The sequence below is a fragment of the Sceloporus undulatus genome, chromosome 2, assembly GCF_019175285.1.
Source record: "Sceloporus undulatus isolate JIND9_A2432 ecotype Alabama chromosome 2, SceUnd_v1.1, whole genome shotgun sequence".
Lineage (NCBI taxonomy): Eukaryota > Metazoa > Chordata > Lepidosauria > Squamata > Phrynosomatidae > Sceloporus > Sceloporus undulatus.
Window position 1 is genome coordinate 186,070,697 of NC_056523.1, and position 21,827 is coordinate 186,092,523.

At 41.8% G+C, this 21,827-nt stretch overlaps 1 protein-coding gene and 1 non-coding gene across 4 annotated transcripts; one reads left to right on the forward strand and one right to left on the reverse strand.

Moving 5' to 3' along the window:
* Positions 1-371: 371 nt before the first annotated feature.
* Positions 372-18,767, reverse strand: LOC121924104 (adiponectin receptor protein 1-like). Of its 3 annotated transcripts, XR_006102525.1 has the most exons (9): positions 18,287-18,576; positions 17,644-17,839; positions 14,888-15,040; positions 9,708-9,879; positions 7,974-8,160; positions 6,786-6,973; positions 4,210-4,403; positions 2,177-4,044; positions 372-1,057 (listed from the first exon to the last, which is right to left on the reverse strand). XR_006102525.1 is itself a non-coding variant. In XM_042455223.1 (8 exons), exons 2-8 carry the CDS (start codon positions 17,740-17,742, stop codon positions 3,916-3,918), a joined length of 1,122 nt encoding a protein of 373 aa, XP_042311157.1. In that variant the 5' UTR covers positions 17,743-17,839; positions 18,719-18,767; the 3' UTR covers positions 1,773-3,915. The 3 variants fall into 3 exon arrangements, 2 of the variants coding, with proteins under 2 accessions (XP_042311157.1, XP_042311156.1); XM_042455223.1 differs by lacking the exons at positions 372-1,057; positions 18,287-18,576 and adding an exon at positions 18,719-18,767 and having other exon boundaries at positions 1,773-4,044; XM_042455222.1 differs by lacking the exon at positions 372-1,057 and having other exon boundaries at positions 1,773-4,044.
* A 2,057-nt stretch (positions 18,768-20,824) lies between these two features.
* Positions 20,825-20,896, forward strand: TRNAE-UUC. Its single transcript has one exon. It is a non-coding gene; the product is annotated as a tRNA-Glu (tRNA).
* Positions 20,897-21,827: the final 931 nt, after the last annotated feature.

Consider the following 21,827-nt stretch of genomic DNA (forward strand, 5'->3'; position numbering starts at 1 on the left):
CTGCTTCTTTAGTCATGCTCAACATGGAAGGACTTTTGAAATCCCTCCTGGACAGACGGTTGAAATATAGGCCATGTCCCAGAAAAGAAGGACATCTGGTCACCCTGAGCAAAAAGACTAAAATTCCCTTGCATTCCTTAGAGGTGAAGGTTTTCCGGAAATACCTGCAAACTGCTTCTCAGAATCCCTGGGCTAATTCTTCGATGGGTTCGTTCTCCAATTTTAATTCTAGAAGTGTATATCTTCTGCATACTTGGTGTGTCTTGGGATCCTTTTAAAATCTGAAGCTTAGAATCTTCCCAAAAGAATCACACTGAGTCAGGCTGAATTAGGGAAACAACTTTTTATTCTTATAATTATTAATAATACATTTTAAATATTTTTTTTACTTTTTCTTATTTTTTTCAAGTGTCTGGCTTCTAAGAACTTTTTTTTAATTATTATTATCACAACGGCCAGTAGAAAAATAACCAAACTCTTAGAAACAAAGGCGCTCCTTGGCGCTTCCCACAAAGATAGGGAAGGAGAGAAAGGGATGGGAGGGAAGGAGAGGCAAGGATTGCCGTGGAGCCATTTTGGAGTGGGAATGTATAGGGTGAGGAAGTGATGTCTTTAAAGAATAGTTCACAAAGAGAGACATGGTTTATTATGTACAGAGCAACTAGGTGTCAATGGCTGTGCAGATGCCCTGCTTCGGAGCAAACGACTAGAACGGGGAAAGCCAGCCTTTGTAAATTCCCTGGAGAGGACAATCATAACCATGAATGTCCTTTTCCAATGTGCTTAATTTTGGTTCACCTGTTTGCTCCAGCCATAAGCCACCACACCCTAGTGCCTCTTCAGCAATGAGATGAACCCCAGATATTATACTGTATCCCTCCATCCCCCCCAGCTCTCGGAACACAACTTGTAAGACTGGGGTCTGGAATCCCTGTGACACAATTGCTTTGCTTCTCCAGCCTGGCTCCTTCAGTGCCCACTGTGAATTCACATCGTGGCAAGTAGTCCACAAAGACAAACACAGCCTCCGGTGAAACATCCGAGCTTCCAAAGATACCTCCGAACAAAGAAGGGCAGAGAACAGATTTAAAATAAAAATTAAAAAGGGCATTTACCCTCAATTGCCACATCTTAGGGGAAGCCTTTGATGAATTCCTACATTCCAATAAATATGGCTCACACAACTTGTGACACTCTGGTCCACGCACACAGCCACACCAGTCATATATGTATAGCAGCCCATCTAGGATTCAATAAACTTGCCTGTCTGCCTTTTTCCTGCCTTGTTTGTGCCTATAAAAATGGTGGGGAGAGTGGAAGTCACACTGTATAAGCTAACTGTCTTGATAGCTTACATGTTGTGCAGGCCTGTGTCACACGTCATCACTGCTTTTTAGACTTCCGCACCACTTGTATCCCAGAGATACAAGGATCATCACAGCAGGTACTTCATTTTGTAATGAGTGTTCAAGCATGCTTCTCAACACATCCCTTCTCACCTGGAGTAGTGCCACCACCTTATATACTGCCACAAAAGTGCTTCAGGGTGCTCTCTACATAGCATAGCATGGGAGCAAAAAAAGAGAGGAGAAGCCCTGACTTCTTTCTCCTTTATGAGGCAACTGGAGTTATTAAACTGAAGGAAGATGGGGACAACATATTCAGAATAAAGCATCAGAGGATAGCTTAGCTTAGATCAAGGACATAGCCAAGGGGGGGGGGGGGTTCTTGGGGTCCGGACCCCCCCTTCCATTAGATAAAATGAATGGTGTGTGCTGCCGCCCCACTGCACCCAAGCCCCATTATAATGGTGGCACTTAGTATGGACCCCCCCCCCTTCCCAAAATCCTGCATACATCCCTGCTTAGATGCCACCTTTTCCCCCTCAACAGTTCAATATAAGGCAGAGGGATGGATTCACAGAAGTAAGAGTATTGTCTTTTCAACCCACCTCATCTCAATCCATTCCTCTCATTGTAAGAAATTATTATCACAATATAAATAGAACCATGGAGCATTGGTTACTCCCAAACAATTCTATATCCAGTTCCCTACTATTAGCATTTTGATTCCCAATGCTGTACAGCTTTAATATACATAAAGATGAACTACCTACTGCAGGAGAACGAGAGAATGAGAGAGAGAGAGCGACAGACAGACAGACTCAGAGTGTTACCAATTTGTCCTTTCAGCCGTGTCCATTAACTTTTGGCAAACATTGCCTTTTGTCCTGGACCTTAGAGACGTTGGCTTGGTTCATGTTGGAGTACAGCAGGGCTTAATTCTGGTAGTGCATACAGCTGACAAATCAGAAAATCCAAATTCTAGTTCAGTCTTTGCTTTTCCACTACAGAGTCCAGGGCTGATCCAGAAACCTAGTGAGCATGAGTTTCCATGAGGCTGAGACGCTGTGCTGCCAGAGACAGGTGTTAGAGCCACTTGATCTTATAATTGTGGGAAAAGGGGAGGCATTCATAATATAAAATTGATTATATTGCCCTGGTTTTTAGTTCTGTATCTCTTAATCCAAGGGGGAAAGCCTGAGGATTCTACAGCAAGAGCATTTCATTTAATCCAGTGGACTAGTGGCCCTTCCATGTAAAGTAAACCAAGTGAGAGGGCCCTCTAGGTGAGTTGCATTTGTGGTGTCCCCAGATCAATCTTCCTCAACCTGAAGGTTAGCAGATGTGCTGATCTATAGCTGCCATCATCCCCAGGCAATAATGTTGGCTGGGGATAATGGGCACACATCTCAGGTGGTGGAGGAAGGTTGCTTTGGATGAATATGACACCAGCAACAGAGTTCCTAAAAGTGTGAACAAAGTCCCCCAGCCACCAAACCACCCACCCTATTTGTCATGAAAAGTGACAATCTTGTCTTTAAATCTATCTATCTGGAATAAAAACAGAGCTGGACATGAGTTTCTGCAACAGCTCAACTCTAATTTGCTGGTGAAAGGATGCAGGTCACCATCTGTGTCCTCATAGGACAGTTCCACAGCCCAAACTCCTAATCCCTTTATACACAAGAAAGGCATCCCACCCTTATTTTCTCAGCTATAATAGATAAAGTTTCCTCACCCACCCACCCACCCATCCCAAAGTGCTTATCATGCACCCCTTTTCTAGCAAGGATCAGAGCCCTAGAAACTAGGCTCCTTAAGAGGAGGGAGGAACAGCTGGCAGGGATGGGCTTTATCCATCCCTAGCTTACTGCTTGTTCTCAGGCCAGGCTGAGCATGGAAGCCAGGCCTTGGACTCTCCTTCCTCTACTAGCCCAATAAACCCAGCTTCTGCTTGAGCAAGAAGGGATTATTTTACCTTGGGTAGAGTGCTCTTTTGGTACCCATTTAAAAATAAGAAATCCCTCCAAAAAAGAAGGACAGTATTTCATAAATAGACTGAACACACATGTGCAGCCTGGTCAGACCTATACCAGATCCCTTAGCAGTTCATACATTAAAAACTTCATCCCTTAAGCCTATAGGAGACTGTGCATCTGTTCCACTTTTTAAGACTCACCATCCCATCCAGTATTTTAAGCTTTTTCAGTGGACTGTTTCAGCCACTACCACCGTCTGTTCCTTCGGTTCTCCGTACCAGCTAAAATAAATTCTGGCATCTTTCACACACACACATATATGCATACCTTCCCCTGCCACAAAAAGGCTTCCTTGGCCTAGAAGGAAAGGAGAGCCCCCACCCATCCTGCAAAAAAAGATCTGGGACTTAATACAGATATTTTTGTTTACAAGGAACGAGAAAGGGGAGGAAGAATATTCCACTCCTTAAAGTGGAGCAAAGGGCTTTAAGAGTGGCTCTGCCCTCTTGGTCCATAACAAGTACGGTATGCCAAGTGACTTGCAGGGCTGGCCCTTCGCTCGGAAGAGGTGGTCAGTTTAGCCTCAAAGGCTATCAGAGCACAGTGTTTTCGGTGCAGCTGCCACCCAGGGATGAGCGGAAAGCCTGCAGCTGGGAGACCCCATGGAGATGGACACAGGCTGCTGCCACCACCAGTACGTGGAAGATCTGGTGGGAGTGGAACTAGAGAGAAGAGGAAGAAGGGGGAAACAAGAGGGACAACATTTGAATCCAGGACTTTGTCATGCTGCTAGAGCTTGGCAACATTCTTTTTGAGCCATAGCTCTCCAAACCCACAGCCCTTAAAGCCCACCCCAGGCAAGTCCCTCCCCGTGGTAGCATACGTACCCATATGTCACACTTGCCAGGGAAGAAGCGTTCAGGAATTCGGGCTGCGTAGAGCCCCACCCCCAGGATGTAGAGGACAGCCATTAGGAAGAGCCACCCAATCTGCCCCACTGTTGTGGCCTTGATGAATCCTTCCGCGATCATGAAATGGAGGGTGGGCACCAGCCCGCTCAGCCCTAGACCCAGAAACACCCCTGCCCCGCCCCAACCCCCAAAGAAAAAGAGATTACAGTACTGCTTGGATGAGAGTCTGTCTGAGATTAAAAGAAACCTCGCCTGACAAGGCTTCAGTATCCCAGAACATGAGCTGAATGCCAATAATGGAGAAAGCATCCCTAAGCATGCACAAAATATTTTCTCACTCATGAGTAGTAAGAACCAAGCCACAAAAAGAATGCACAACCTGAACTGTTGATATTAATTTGATAACTCCCACAGGCCATTATGCTGCACTTTCACTGGCACAATGTAAACCTATTTCTGCTTCTTTAGCCTTGAAATCTCAATAGGCATTGTGTTGGCCATTAAAGCACCTACCATTTTTATTTCATAACACAAAAGCCAGTAAGGGTTGTGTTGGGACTGTACCCTTCTTGGGTCAGACACAGAACAGATGAGATTAAAAGCCTTTCAGGTTGGAGAGTAAGGCTACCATACAAACCTGTTCCTCTTTCTCTGGGGTCATCCCCCACCTCACAACCACCCCTTGTAATACAGCATATGAATTTCTTCCCACTAGATTATATATTTTCTCACTCCAAATTTCCTTTTTAAAAAATCTTGCTAGGTACTTAGTATTTATATTTGGAATGGGGAACCCATTGGCCATGCACATGTTATGGCCTAAAACTCCCATCAGTCCCATTCAACGTGGCCAATGGTAAGGAACTGTGGAAGTTGGAGTCCAAAACATGGGGAAGATGAAAACATGGATCAGTATTAGCATATATGCCAGTATCATTGTCAAGGAGGTAGAATTATTTCATTTAGTTATTGGCTTATTAACCTACAATACTTTACTCAGAGCATGACATTTTGGACCTCATAAGCTCTGAATAGTCACAGAGATGAGACATGACAGGAATTTTTCCAACAGCTTCAAGAAGATGAGATAAAACACAGGGCAAAAAGTAGATTCCCTCTGGGGCATGATAACCCAGCAACCCAGGGGCAGAGCAATAAACTCATGTCATCATTTTCTGAGAAAATCCAGCCAAACAGGACTGGGACTGCTGAAAAATGGTGGTCCCCAGGTTTCATACCAACCTATTTATCTATTTATTTATTTTATATGCTGTATTTCGCCCAGAGGGGACCCAAGGCTGCTTCCAGAAACAGCAAATTAAAGACTTTTACAATGATTTTTAAAAAATTTTAAAACCCCACATTAAACACCAATAAAATCTTTTCAAAGCCATCCAAAAGTTAAAAACAAATAAAACACAAATCTAAATAAGAACCTTCCCTGCTTAACCATTAAAAGCCTGCTTAAACAAAAATGTCTTTGTCTGCCAGTGAAAGGAAAACAGAGTAAGTGAAACCTGTTCATCCCATTGGACCTCTCAGCAGTATTCAGTACCCTCAAGCTTTATTTGATTTATATTTTGCAGGCCTAGCCTCCAGTTCCCAGCTTTCCTGAATTGTGTTTTCGTATTATAACCTATACAGCGTGAATGCCTAACACTAGTCCCAGTTTCTGCCAACCTAGCAGTTCAAAAGTATGTAAAAGTGCAAGTGGATAAATGAGTACTACTTTGGTGGGAAGGTAACAGCGTTCTGTGCAGCCATGCTGGCCACGTAATCACAAAATTGTCTCTGACAACGCTGGCTCCCTTGGCTTAATAATGGAGATGAGCACCATCCCCTACATTTGGACACAACTAAACAATCTTGGCAAAGGGAAAACCTTTACCTTACCTTTATTGTAATCTATTGTGATTTTATTTGTAGCTTTTTTAAAACCGCCTAAAGCCACCATGAATCCCAGTTTTTGAGAGAAAAGCAAAATACAAATCAAATAAATAAATAAACGTCTTCCAATTAATTATATTGAACACTGCTGGGAGGTCCAAGGGAATAAACAGAGTTTCAATACCCTGTATTGTTGTGGCATACATCCCCTACTAAAACAAGGCCCAAACCGAGAATGGAAAATGTCCACATAATCACTAACAGCTGAGGGAAGACCCAAGGTTTGCAGAAGCACACAAGCAAAAATTAGAAAAACAGATACCTACTGCAAGGTATGCATGCCCTAAATAAGGCATACTCAAAGTAACCACAAAATGCTGACTGCATTGGGTGGGAGTGAGAAATGGAGGGAAACGAATGAAATGAAGTACTGTAGCTGGAAACATGAATTTTGTTGCAGCATTATAACCTATTGAGATTTTATTTGTAGGTTTTTTTTAAAGAACCACATAAACCCATCATGAATTTGTTTTTGAGAGAAAAGCAAGAGCCTTTTACCTCAGGCAACCAGGTCCCACTTTTTTTTTTTAATATTATTAGCTTTCTAGGTGGGACACTACCTATATGTTAAACAGTGAATAAAATGAGAAGAACACATAAATTACCTGCCCGGACTGCCCGGTACTGTGGAGTGGCAAAGTGGTCCCATTGTGATACCATGATGGCGGTCACACCCAGCACACAAATGATGATGAGGTAGATGAGTTGGGGTTGTGGTGAGCAGTAGAAGGAGTAATACAGCCAGGGTACAAAGCTACCCATGGTGAGCAAGGCAATTCCAGAGTAGTCCAATCTGTATAGAATATAAAATGAAAAGCAAGACCCTGAGTATTTAAGAGACATCAGCAATAAGGTATTGTAAATGTGAATCCCCAGCAGTTATGAGATTGTAAATCTATAATTTTGCAACTACACAGCAAGATCCCAGACATTATTTTAAATTGCTTTGTTTCCTGGCTCACAGCAGTATGGCAAACAAAAATTAGACCTTCACCCCAGGCAACAACGATGGTGTCAGTCATATTGCATGCCACTCAGCCAACACAGTTTATATGCTATACAAGACACCCATGGCCAGGTATGGTTTTAGAAAGCCCACAGAAAAATGACCTTTTGGGGATTTCTGTCTTATGTCTGCAGCACCCTCCCCCCAAAAGGGTGAGCCTGGGGGCCTTATGTGGTAGCAGCAACAGCAGCAGCTCCATTACTTTTATCACCACTGGTTGGCTGGCAGACACTGTGTGGTATTGTTCATGGGTCTCTTGAGAAATTTAAATCCTGGCCCAAAGTTCCCCCAACTATTTCAATATCAGGGACATTATGGGCAACCCAAATGCAGGTTCACAAACAAACAGAGAATGCAATGCAAATGATCCTGCCTAAACTTCCTGCTTTGGCTGCTTTGGTCTACACCAGAAGTGAGAATCATACAACCTTGCAGATGTTGCTGAATTGCAATTCCAGGCTGCCCTGGTCAGCAATGAGAAATGTTGGGAATAATGTCTGGAGTAAGTACCACATAAATCTGATCCCTGGGTATTCTAAACAAAACAGTGAAGGCCACCAAACTCCTAGCAAGCTTTAGTATTTGCAGGCCAGCTGCATCACAATCACTTTCAGTTGTCTTTAAAATATTAATCTGTCCCAATTAGAGCAGAAGTTGCCATAAATGGCCCAGACATTCATGTCTCTTAAGAGTTCTAATACATAAGAAAATAAAACAATGCTCCTAACCATCACCTCCTTGCCCTGTACCTCAGAGGGTTATTTGGGTGGATGAGGTGCAGACTTACTTGGAGAAGGTACGAGAAACCTTCTCAGAGTGGCAGTAGACTGTGTGGAATAGCCAGGAGAAACAGAGGCAAAGAATGGCTCCTAAGAAGAACATGCCAAAGACAACTCGCTCCTGGATAGGGGCAACATATTTCATGTTGGGGCTGATCATGTATCCAATGCCCGAAACCAGAAAGAAGAGGAACCCTAAAAAGAGAGAAGAACATGACCTACATATCCCAAACATTTTCAGAATGGTGGATCACAGGGAGGTGGATGACATGAATCTGCTTGGTCAGGGCTAGGCCAGGATGATAAAGGAGCATTCCCAAATCAAGACTTGGAGTGCACAACCTTTAGCATGGGAACTCTACAGTCAGGTCTTGAATTGGAAATGTTTGCTAAAAAAACTCAGAGCTAAAGGTATTGATTCCAGTCTTGCAGAGTTCAGAAAAGTTCATTTTTTTTTCCTTTTTGCACTACAGTTGGCCCTGCTATGAGTTGTATTCCAAAACAAGTAACTATTGACTAGGAAAGGGTAGAAGGCCACACTGACAAGCAATACAAAGATATCTGCCTGGTGCATCAGAACCCATTGTCAGTCTGGGGAGTGGGCAGTTTGCAGGATCTCCCTCTGCTTTTCATTTACAATAGTGCTGAGGAATGTGTCCATCAGATATAGTTGGATCCCAGCCCTTTCAGCCCTAGCCAGCATGGCCAATGGTGAAGGATGACGGAGAGCCTCATCTACAGAGCCTCTCCTTCTCCGTCCTTGCTGTACAGTGTACATTTTGTGTTCAAGGTGAGGATCCTCAGAAAGCTTTATTTTCTACTCTCATCCATGTCTCCAAGCAGACACTGAAGCTTACTAATACAAATAGTAATAAGAATTTTGTCTGTCAAGAAAAGCCATTGGAGAATCATATTTGGAGTATCCAATTATAATCCTTTATACTGGGAAAAACATTTTAAAATTTAGGCTAATAAGAAAGTACCTATATTCTGAAATTGAAATATTGTGGCATGAAAGGGCAAGCCTAGTTAATAATAATAATAATAATAATAATAATAATAATATAAAATGAATTTTATTTCTTACCCACCTCTCCCCAGGGCTTGAGGCAGGGTATAACATAGATTAAAATACAATATATAATTAAACACATAAAACCATTTAAACCTGTAGGATAAAACACTTAAACATAAGATTAAGACAACCATGACACGTTAAAATCATCCAGACATAAATTAATAGTTTAAGATCGACAGGGTATGCCTGCTGGAAGGGATAGATTTTTAGTTCTATTTTAAATTCAGACAACTTGTCTGGCTGCCTAATTTCTCATTCTAGGGGCAGCTGACAAAAGCATCCTCTGCCAATCTAGTCCTGGCCTGTTGAAGTAACTGTCCCCCAGAGAACCTGAGTGTATGGGGCAGGTTATACTGGAGGAGGTGATCCCATAGGTAACCTGGACCCAGACCTTTAAAGGTAATAAACAACACTTTGTACTTTGCCAAGAAAGTAACTGGCAGCCAATGAAGTGAGTTTTAATATTGACATGATCACTCCTCGACCTGTGACCCATCTGGCTGCCATATTTTGAATTAACTGGAATTTCCAAACCTGGTTAACACTTCTTACACTGGGAAATGTTAGATAAGCTCCACTCTCTTAAAGCAAATCCAGACTGTTCCTCTTTCCTCTCCCTCTGCTACTATCTGGAGCAATGCAATGCCATTGCCCTGGAACTGACCCAGCAGATGTGTCCAGATGTTCCCAGTCTCTGTGTGGAGGCGAAAGATGCTGCGAAAGCAGGCGCGGAATGATGGCATGGGTGGCCGGTGCCCATGTAGGAGGAAGTCGTTGTCTTTTAGCCAGTCGGGCAGTACATCGTAAGGCATGACACGCCAGCGGCCCTCCCAAACCTACAGCAAGAAGAGAGAGGGCAAAAGGGACTCAGAAAAGAGCTTGCCTGTCCTTTTCTGTGAGCTGATTGAGGGGAGAAATGTATTATTTGGAGTGTAAGAGGAAACTAAATGTGTACCAGGAACTAAAAAAATGCCTATACATTATGATTGTGGATTTTATATGTTTATGCTAATAAGAATGCAAGAGAAACATTGCTCAGAAGGGATTTCTCTAGGTGGATGTACATAATATGGTTTTAAGGGGTTTACTGCCATTGCATTCCCTGGATGGACCATTGTTGGCTTCTCGGTGCATGGGAAGTTTCTAAAGAACAAATAATCAATTGTAGCAAATGGCCACAGATATGAGACTTTACCACACAGGAGGAATTTCTCTTAATTTCGAATGAAAAGAAAGTGGGGCCAGAACGCATTCACGTGAATTCACTAGTTCAGTGAATTCACATGAATTCGAATTGCGTTTGAACTGACTCCCCATTGCCCGAAAATAGCTTGCCATTGCCCGAAATTGCGTGTGGCAGTCTATCAAGCCATAACGTCAAACCCCATGATTGCGCTTGGACTGACTTCCCATTGCCCAAATTTGCGTGTAGTGGGTTATCACGCAATAACGTTAAACCCCATGATTGCGTTCGGATTGCCATTGGATTATACTTCCAACTTCCCTTGGAAATGGTCCTCAGAAGACTAGAGGGAGACAAATCAGTCTCCCATATCAGAAGACTGAGGAGGTACATCCCTAAAGAATGTGGAAGTTGTATGTTTGTGAGAGCACTGAGAAATCCCTGGAAAAGATTCCTATCCCTTGACAAAATCATAGCTGAAAAGATTCCTTTGAGGGCCAGGGAGCCAACTATTTGTGTTTGTAAGAGGGAAACATTATCAGTTCAGCTGTGGCTATTACTTTCCTGTATTTTGGAGAGGAATAGTGAAATTTATTTCTAAAATTCAAAAGAAATCCAGTGCATTTTAAAAACAATTCAGTACATGAAGCAAAATAGAGACTGTTTTGTTCACACTGCAAAATTTCAAATAATCCTCATTCAACCTTGAAATTGACTTTGTGACCTTGGACAAGGCAAGATTATTTCAGAGTTGAGAGAACATTTGAACCCATTGCTGTTTAAACTATGTTTAGTCACAAACAACATATTGATTTTCATAATGCAAATCTATACCGGTTTATGCAAAAGTCCTATTGAATTCAAAGGGACTTACAACCAAATAGGTAGATACAATTTTTTTTTCAGTATCTTGTTAAGATCTTCCGCCGGTAGGCTAAGACCCTACCTGTTCAGACAACCATTTTAAACATAAAGTTTTTAAAATATGGGCTGGTGTGTTGTATTGTTTAAAGTATTTTTAACATTGAAATGGAACCATTCCCCCTCCCCCTTTTTCTTAATTATTGGTTGAATTTATATTCTGCTATAACTCAAATCAAGCCTGTGGGCCATTTCACACTATACAGTTATAGCACCGTGGATCCACTGCATCCTATGGCATCTTGGGCTTTGTAGTTTGGTCAGAGCCACCAGAAGAGGAGATCTCTGGTGGAAAATCATAACAACCCTTCCCTATATTGCAGACTCCATGATCATATAGGAAGCTACCATGGCAATTAAAGTGGAACCATAGTGCAGTAACTGTGTAGTGTGAACAGACCCCCATATATATGTGGCTTTTCTCCTTCGCACTTTATCCTCACAATCTGTTGAGGTAGTTTAGGATGAGCAAGAATGCCCAAATGTCACTCTGTGAGTTTCACAGCTGAGTGGGGATTTAACTCGAACCTCTGAAATTTCAGTCCGAAACGCTAACCGACACACACTCCATCACCTCTGTACCTTTTCCCTGTCCCATAAACAATACTAAAAGTGAGCCAGGCTAAGAGAAGAACCGGAAGTATCTGCTGGATTTAATTCCCTTCTCTGCTGCCATTCCCTTCACCTTTTGTGTCATATCTTTTTAGATTATAAAGCTGAGGAAAGAAAACTTTTAAACTAGCAATCTGTAAACAGGATGGCCATATATTCTCCTTTTCCAGGACATGTCTTTCATTTCAACCTTTTGTCAAGGACAAATTCCAAAATGTCCCTAATTTTGAGCATGGCTAAGAAGCATACATTTATATTTTTATTAGAGTTTTTAGCCTTTATTTGGTCATGTCCTACACTTTTATTGAAGGTCCCACATTTTGCCCTGCCTCATCCTCCTTTGTGGTGAGGACATCTGGTCACCTTGTCTATATTAGCTTATACATTGTAAACCGCTTAGTACATCAGAAAGCGGTATATAAATGTAGTTGCTATTGCTATTGCTATAAGCCACTCTAAGGAGTTTATCACACAAAGGAGATTGGGAGTTTATCCCGTGACTATCCCAGAAAAATCACATAATTACACAAAACAATTTCACACAATGTCAAACAAAACCCACCATTAAAGTGGTCACATAAAAGCATTAACATGCATCTTTTTACTTTTGGGATTTCAGCGACAATGCATTTCTGATATCACTTTATATGTGCAATTGCGTGTGATAATAATTTGTGCAATTACTCGCCATTTTCGCTTTATTTGCGGGATGCTTTAAATGTGCTTTAGTCTCTCTTTAATGCTGAAATTAGCCCCAGTGCGATAAAGTAAGAGACTTTGTGGCCGAAGAGCCAGTATGAATGAGTCTCTATATTGGGAGAAAGCCAGGATATAAGAAAATAATAATAATAATAATAATAATAATAATAATAATAATAATAATAATAATAATAATAATAATAATAATCACTCTGAATAAATAAATGGGGAAAGAAAGGCCAGCTCAGTTTCCCATCAACCCCATGACTTTTCTATGTAAATATCAGGCCTCTTTGCCCCTTTGCTTTATACACAAATAAACAAATGCACATCTGCCCTTTTCTGAGCTATTTGGTCCCTCAACCACAAATTTAGTGAACAGTCTTGGGAAGCCCATGCATTCTCAGCCTCATCCCACCCTTTTCTAGATAGTAAAGCAATACTTGTCACCTGCCGTGCAAGTATTCATTAATTTCAGGGATTTATATCCCATCTTTCTCCCACAATGAGATTCAAGGCAGGTTACAATCATTTTTAAAGACAGAAGTAAAAACGCTGGTTACAAAAGCTAAAAAAAAAAAATTTATTAATATTATTACAATATTAATAATTAAACATTATTAATATTAATAGTTAAAACCAGTAAACTATAGTTAAAACTCATAAACCACAGTGACAAGTCGGTTGTAGAAGTTACTGAGGCACAACAGGTTTACTATTGTGAGGATTCCTGAGATCATTTTGGTGGCACGCTTTGAGTGCTTGAAACAGGTTTTGTCAATGCTACAAGTTTTATTTTTGCTAAAACTAAAAGGCGGCCTATAAATGTTTAGTCAAGTATTTTAAAACAGAAAGTTTCTAAAGCATGGCCTAGGGAATGTTGTATTGTTTTAAAGCATTTGTAACATTTTTTTATCTTTTTAACTGAATTTTATTCTTTTAGCATGGAACTTGTTTTAATATTGTAATAATTTAATTCTGTTTTAATGTACTATTTTTAATTGTACTATTTTTTAATGTTGTGATCTGCCCTGAGTTTTTGGGAAAGGGTGATATGGTGGTGGTGGTGGTGATAATGATGATGATGTTGATGATGGTGATGATCTTTATATAAATGAGTCTTCGAAAAAGGGTGGGATATAATAATAATAATAATAATAATAATAATAATAATAATATCAATGTAGCCAATAAATTAAACATTGCAGTAACTTCTGGGGTTGACACTCAGGGAAGTGGCGCCAGGCCGAAAGTGGCCAGATGTCATCACTGTAAAGGAGGACAAGACACCGCAAAATGTAAAGCATTCAAGAAAAATGTAGGAGATTAACAAATAAAGGCTAAAAACCCTAATATACATATAAATTCATACGTCTTAATCATACGCAAAAAGGAGGATGTTTTGAAATGCCACCTGGGCAGAAGGTAGAAATGCAGGGCATGTTCCTGGCAAAGGAGGATACCAGCAGGTCACCATGCCCAGGCTTTCATGTCCTCAGTTAATTCCCACTTGCCTGAACCTTGAAGCAGTCCTCTGAATCTCCTGAATCATGGCTCTCTTTTCTCCTTCGTCTTGCCTCATCCCCCCAGCCCATGGCCTCCTTCAGACACAGGCCTACAATGGACAGGGCTACATGGATGCCAGGAGAGTGGGGCCAGTTATGTTTTCACTTCTCTCTAATTTTGGGTAACATGGCCTGTGGGACTCGCTCCTCTTTCAAACAGCCCTGGAGCTAATTCACAAGGTGTTGTCATGGCAGAGGAGAACTATCACAGTACTGTGTGACCATTCACACAAAACCTACACAAGGCCAACCTTGTGTTTTCTCTTTTCCCTGCTTGCTGAAGCTGGGAAGGAGGAGGGCAGTGGACAGCAACTGAAGTCATAATGTCAGTGACATACTTAGTTTGCCTTATCACAAATTGGGCTCATGCAAGAAGAAAAGGACATGGCCCAGGTTCATAGGAGGACAACCACTTTGGAGGAAGTCAAAAATTGCCGTATCGGTCTGCAAAATCGGTATGTAGAGAGATCTCGTTACACCTTTGAGACTAAATGAAAGGAAGAAGTTGGCAGAATGAGTTTTCATAGATGCATCTGGTCCACCAGATTTATTTGTTTATTATTTATTTGTTTCATTTATATCCTGCCTTTCTCCCCGGAGGGACCCAAAGCAGCTCCCAGATAAAACCTTTAAAATTGCAATAAAATTAAAAACAATTAAAACATATATATCCAATATAAAATCACATATGCATCTGAAGAAGTAGACTTAAGTCTATGAAAGCTCATGCTGCCAACGTCTTCCTTTCAGTTAGTTTCAAAGGTGCCACATTGGAGGAAGACACTGAAGGTTGTCTTCATTTGTGCTTGGGCTCCCTGGGAACTTCTGACTTGTTTAATGGGCTCAGCGGGTTACTTTTCTGACCTTCATGACAAATTCTTCCATCTTCTCCATGGCGTGATGGGCCTGGAGTGGCAACATCAGGACCCGAACAGGATCTGGGCCGAGCTCATCTTCATCTAAGTCCGGGTCATCAGACCCCCAGCCTATGGGTTCAATGCCCATGTCAACGCCATCCTGAAAAAAAACACACACAGCAGAATGCTTTGGAGGTCTTTCAACAGAGGCTGGATGGCCATCTGTCAGGGATGTTTTGACTGAGAGTTCCTGCATGGCAGAATAGGGCTGGACTGGATGGCCCTTGGGGTCTCTTCCAAAATGATCCTATGATTCTCTGATTCTATGAGGGTTTGTGGCAGAGGTACAAGAAGACGTGGCCCTCCAGCTGTTCCTGAAGTGCATCTTCTATGAGCCTTTGCTATCGTAGCCAATGATGCTGTGAAGAACAACTCCACATCTGAAGGTCTACCCTTATAGACTGAGCAGGTAAGGAATGGAAATGGCAAGGAATAGACTCTAGGGCAGCGATGCCCACACTTTGGTGTTTGGGATTTCAACTCCCAGAAGCCTCAGCCAACTTGGCCAGCAGTCAGAAATTCTGGGAGCTGAAGCTGAAAATATCTGGAGGACCAAAGTTTGGAAACCACTGATCTAAGGTTTTTCTCTGTTATGATAACCAGAAACCAGAAATGGCTACCAGTGGATCAGGATATGAGGCTTAAATTCACCCTCACTTAGTACCTGAGGAAAGAATGTGGGGCAAAGAAGAGGATAAAGTGTTATTGCTGCTGCTGTTGTTACTGAGAATAAGTGCCTTAACTTTCAGGCAGACTTTATATTTTATCTACCATTGACTTTTAGATAGGATAACTAAGAAGTACTTCCATGTTCAAGACAGCCAGCGTGGAGTAGCGGTTTGAGTGTTGGTCTACGACTCAGGAGACCAGGGTTTGATTCCCAGCTCAGCCACAAAAAAACCCTGGGTGACCTTGAGCAAGTCACATACTCTCAGCCTCAGGGGAAGGCAATGACAAACCCTCTCTGAACAAATCTTGCCAAGAAAGCCCTGTGATAGGGTCTGGAAATGAAGGCGCACCACCACCACCACCACCACCACAACAACAAACCTCCATGTTCAGAGGTGGCCTATGTCTCTACATACTAAATGCTCGGTCAGAAAATAAGCAACCATCACTCAGTGGCATCATTAGGGGAGTCCGGGAAGTGCATACCACACCAGATGACATTCTAAGGGGAGCGACACCACTGCTCCTCAAACATCTGCCTTTTTACTAGAAACGGAGTATGGCATTTGCATGTGTCCCATTAAAATGCTGAAGAGATGAGGTGAGTGGTGTGAGTCTTAGTAGAAGCTGAAAGGAGATGTTTCGGGGTCTTTTAAAAGTAAAATTTAAACTATTTTTTAAATTTATTATTTTAAAATTTTCTGTAAAAGCATCACCTTTCACCAATTTTTTACTTCAACAACATGAAACTATGTACAGTCAGCCCTCCATATTCATAGATTCAAACATCCACAGCTTTAAAATATTTTAAAGATATATAAATTTCAAAGAGTAAACCTTGATTTTGCCATTTTATATAAGGGAACACCATTTTATTCTCCATTGTATTTAATGGGACTTGAACATCCACATATTTTGGTATCTACGGGGTTCCTGGAACCAAACCCTAGCGGGTACCTAGAAACCACTTTATATGTCAATGCATTGAGGCTGTGCGTATGTATGATATTGTAATTTAAAGGTATAATTTTAATTTTGCTAGTCGTTTATGTGACAACTATTACCATGACATTCAATGATATGCAGGAATTATGATTAGTGAGTAACATTAGTACAAAAAACCCAAAAACAATTACTAAGGATTATGTATGGTGTGGGATGGGAGCAAGTCAATGTGGGATGACACAATGAGTTACCACACCAGGTAACACCAACCCTAGTGACGCCACTGCCATCACATCACTTTCACACCTTGTTTGTGAGCATCCAGACATCTGGATATCCACTTTTGGATGCTAAGTGGACTTTGACCTGATCAACTCATGTTTGCTGGAGGATAAGCAAAATAATGGAGGACAGAACCTGTGCTGTGGTGGCCAGTCTATGGCTAGCACAGAAAGGAAAGATCCTTATAATAATTGTTGTACAGTACATGCCAGAATTAGAAGAGGAGTTTGTTACTATGGCATTCAGCATGCAAAAGAGTCTTGCAGCACCTTTGTGACTAAGGCTGCATCCAAACTGCAGAAGTAATCTAGTTTGACACCACTTTAACTGACATGTCTCAATGCTGTGGAATTCTGGGAAGTGTAGTTTTTTTAGACAGCTAGCCTTCTCTGTCAAAGAGCTCTGGGGCTTGAACAAACCACAGTTACCAGAATTTCACAGCACTGAGCCATGGCATTAACATAGAGTCAGATTATATTATTCTTGCAGTGTGGATGGAGTCTAAGTGAAAGATGGAAGTTGATGGCATGAACTTTTGTAAACTTGAGCCTACTTCCCCATCTTAACACTGCTATGTCTTTGTATTGTATTCAGGTCCTTCTTCTGACTTGGGTCTCATCCAGCAATGCAGTTTGGGTTCCAGGGACTTTGGGTTGGGTCTCATCCAGCAAAGCAATTCTTAAGATCTTTGGGAATCAGTTCTAGACAAAATCCTTTGAGGCCCGGAATCCCTCCTCAATGCAAGGGATACAAAAGACCAGTAATACAATCTGGGAGACCTGGGTATGTGGCCTTCCTTGCACTCACCTGACAAGGGTCCTCTCGCAGCAGGGGCCTTGTTTCGGCCAGCGCCTCCTCCCCCCGGTACCCTGCGCACCACCCAGCCCTCTCCTTCAGGGGCTCCATGATGGTGGCGGGGGGAGGGGCTCACACCTTTGGGTCTCTTCACAGGCCGAGGCTCAGTTCCCTCTGCAAGCCTCCAGCCCCATGGTCCCCACTGTCTCTGTGAGAAAGCAGAGGAAATAAGGGGTGCAGAGGGATGAATCCCTGAATCCTTTTTGGCAGCCCCCTGCAAACTCACATACTACCAGTTATCCCTCACTGAATAATCTATAATCACCCCCACCCCACATCACCCCCTCCATATTTGCCCCACAGTGGTCTGTTATCTAGCCACCTTGTTCCCTTGACACCTTTGCAAGAGTATACTTATCTTTTGCCTCCCTTCAAAATGCACACACCACGACTCTTGCAATCACTCTGCCCCAGGTTACCCAAAATTTCTTCACTCTCTCTGGCTATTTTCCATTCTCTTTGGCTTTTTAAAATTATTATTATGATTCCCCAACACCATTCCTCACAATACTTGTGAGTTCATGCATGGCTTGGGGTTGGATTGGATGACCCTTGTGGTCTCTTCCAACTCAATGATTCAATGATTCTCGGTCACCTGTCACTGCTTGCAACCTGTTGTTATCCCTTGGGCATGCAGCACGACGTTAAGCCCGAAGAAAATTGATCCGTGGCCTTTGACGCTTGGACTCCCGGTGGTATTCAGATGTGCGGCTGAAAAAGTGGTGGGCTCCCCATGTGGTTCCCACCCAGGCCTACCATGGCAGGCTTACAAGCCGTGACTGAGAAGCAAAAGGTTGTCCCCAACCAACCCTGACTGCTCTGCATCCATTCTTGTGGGCAGCCCCATTCATAGAGCATCACGTCACCAACCCCCAGCAGACCAATCCCTAGACTGTACCAGGCTTCATTCTGTCCCACAGCACCCCTGAGAGGGCTCCCCTTGACCCCTGGCTCCCTCCTTTTAGATCTCCCCCAATATCCCCCCAACCTTTCCTTCCTTCCTTCCCTCCCACCAGCTCCATCATACCCTCTTCGCCCAAGAGCACCAGCATCAGCAGCATCAGGACCAGGTCCCCCCTGAAGCCCCGCCTCTCCCTCTGATTAGCCCAGCACCCTGCCCATCAAACTGGGATTACTTCCTGTCACAGCCAGAGCATCCCTGGATGCTGGGATTGGTCCAGCCTTTCTGGCACTTGGAGGCATCCTCCTTTTTGCCGTTGCTATGGAAACACTTAAAGGGCCACCCATGCCATTTATATACACTTGTCCATCTATCCATTATAGCCAAATTACTTCACTTCAGTATCTACTAAGAAAGGCAGTCCCCCCCCCCCCCTTTAAAGAGGAGGCTAAGGAAAAGTAAGGCCAGGATATATTATATTATTTGATGTCGGCAGCTAGAATCGTACTAGCTCAGAATTGGAAAGAGAGAACTAGCAGCCCTTTGGTACAAGACTGGTCCTTAAAGTTATTAGAAATGGCCAGATTTGAGAAAGTGACACGACTCGTGAAAAATGAAAGTTTGAAGAAATGTCTTAATAACTGGGAACTAGTGATAAAACGTTTAAGTGGGGAGAAATGCCAATTATTGGTTTCCAGGATTAATTATAAGAGGCAATTGTAAATCTATTATGTATTTGAGATTATGTTTTTATCAAGATAGAATAAAAAAATATTCTCATGTCACAAAAGAACAGTACAAATAACAGGAATAAACACCAAAACACAGATAAGTAGGAGGGGTAGTATGAAAGGTATTGGATGAAGAGGATGTGAGATATATTTTTTTAATGTAAGATTTTATTTGTCTGATTGTCATATGTTAAAATATGAATTATTAATTTTTTTTAAAGGAGAGGACAAGCAGCTTGGGTTTGCAGAATAAACGTCACCTATTACCTGTCCACAGAGTGACCAGGTGTACAGGACAAGGCACTGTAAAAATGTAGGACATTGAAGGAAAAATGAGGGACACTGGAAAAGCTAAAACACCCATATTCAATATAATTACATGCTTCTTAGTGATGGTCCAAATAGAGGACATTTTGGAATTCCTCCTGGACAGAAGGCTGGGGTGTAGGACATGTCCTGGAAAAGGAGGACCTCTGGTCACCCTGCCTGTCCATCCAGGGGTGATGTCAAACTGCATTATTCCTGCAGTGCAGACTAGGCCTAAATAATCTATGTGTATGCAAGAGACTGACTCACTAACCAGGGAGAACATCCAAGTACAATAACATCCAAAATCCACCCAACAATGATGTCTTTATGGGGCCAACCAAAAAGCACAAAAATACATCCTGCAAGCTTTCGAAGCTCCACCGGCTTCTTCATCAGACCAAAGTGTGGAAAATAATACAGGAGAAAGAAATAATTATTTATTATTATTTTAGTTAGAGCATTTACACCCCACTCTTCAGCCACAAAGGCTCTCAGAATGGCTTACAAATGGTTAATTTAATGGTTCCCTATCCTCAGGCTTACAATCTAAAAAGAAAGGAAAAAATTAGGACTATGTTGGACCTAGGCATCCTCCTTTTCCAGGACATGCTCTACATCCCACCCTTCAGTCCAGAAGGAATCCCAAAATGTCCTCCATTCTGAGCAGGACTAAGAAGCATGAGTTTATATTTATACAAGTTGTTTTTAAGCATTTAATTTGGTCATGTCCCACCTTTCTCTTGCGCGTCCTACATTTTGTGGTGCTTTGTCCTCCTTTGCAGTTATGACACCCTGCCTTAACAAGACAAGAAAGCTGCATCCAGACTGCAGAAATAACCCAATTTGATGCCACTTTAACTGCCACGGCTCCATCCTATGGAACATTGCAGTTTGGTAAGCTATTTCCCCTTCTCTGCCAGAGAGCTCTGGTGCCACAACAAAATACAAAGCATGGAACCATAACAGTTAAAGTGGTGTCAAACTGGATTATTCTTGCAGTGTGGAGGCAGCTTTTGAGATGCAGTTTGCCTCTGCAGATGTGGTTTATGAATGTGCCTCTATTGCATTAAGGAGGAGGCTTTGCAACATTAATGGACTCAGCCTGGAAGTGGTTCCACCCCAGATGCAAATCTCATTCATTGATCATGATCACCTCACTAAATAGCAACGAAAGGAAGCCCTTAGCAGCAGCTCCCATATGGTCTAGCGGTTAGGATTCCTGGTTTTCACCCAGGCGGCCCGGGTTCGACTCCCGGTATGGGAACGGCATACGTTTTGTGTACGTTCCTCAATCAGCCCATGCTGCGTCTCTCAGTATCTTTCATAATCTGAAAAGGGCTTGGCAGTGGGGCCTGTGCTTGGCTCCAGCACAGTCTTATAGAAGGGGAAAGAAATGGTATTTTTATCCCTCCACCACAATGGGAAAGTACAGGCTGACCAGGGGTCCTCCTTTTCCCAAGGCATGTCCTACATTTCAGCCTTCTGTCCAGGTTGGAATTCCAAAACGTCCTCCATTTTGAGCATCACTAAGAAGCATGGACTTACATTTATGTAATTCATTTTATTATTACTATTATTATTATTATTATTATTATTATTTAATGTATCAATATAAATTTATACATCTTAGGCATGCTCAAAATGGAGGCCATTCAAAGAAAATGGAGGACATGGCCAAATAAAAGCTGAAAGCACTCACAGAAATATAAATTCATTCTTCGTAGTCATGCTCAAAATGGAAGACATTCAAGGAAAATGAAGGATGTGACCTAGATTATTATTATTATTATTATTATATATATATATATAAAATATAATATCAATATATTATTATATCTATATAGCTATATGTTAATATACATATTAATATATATTAATATATCTATATTAGCATATATATATAATAAATTGATATATTGATATATTATAATAGATATATAGTATTAATATAACAACAACAACAACAATAATAATACATTTAATGTAGGTCATATAATTTTTCTTGAATGTCCTCTATTTTGAGCATAGCTAAGAAGCATGAATTTATATTTCTGTGAGTGCTTTTAGCTTTTATTTGGCCATGCCCTCCATTTTCCTTGAATGTCCTCTATTTTGAGCATGGCTAAGATGAAGCATGAATTTATATTTGTGTGAGCGTTTTTAGCTTTTATTTGGTCATGACGTCCATTATTCTG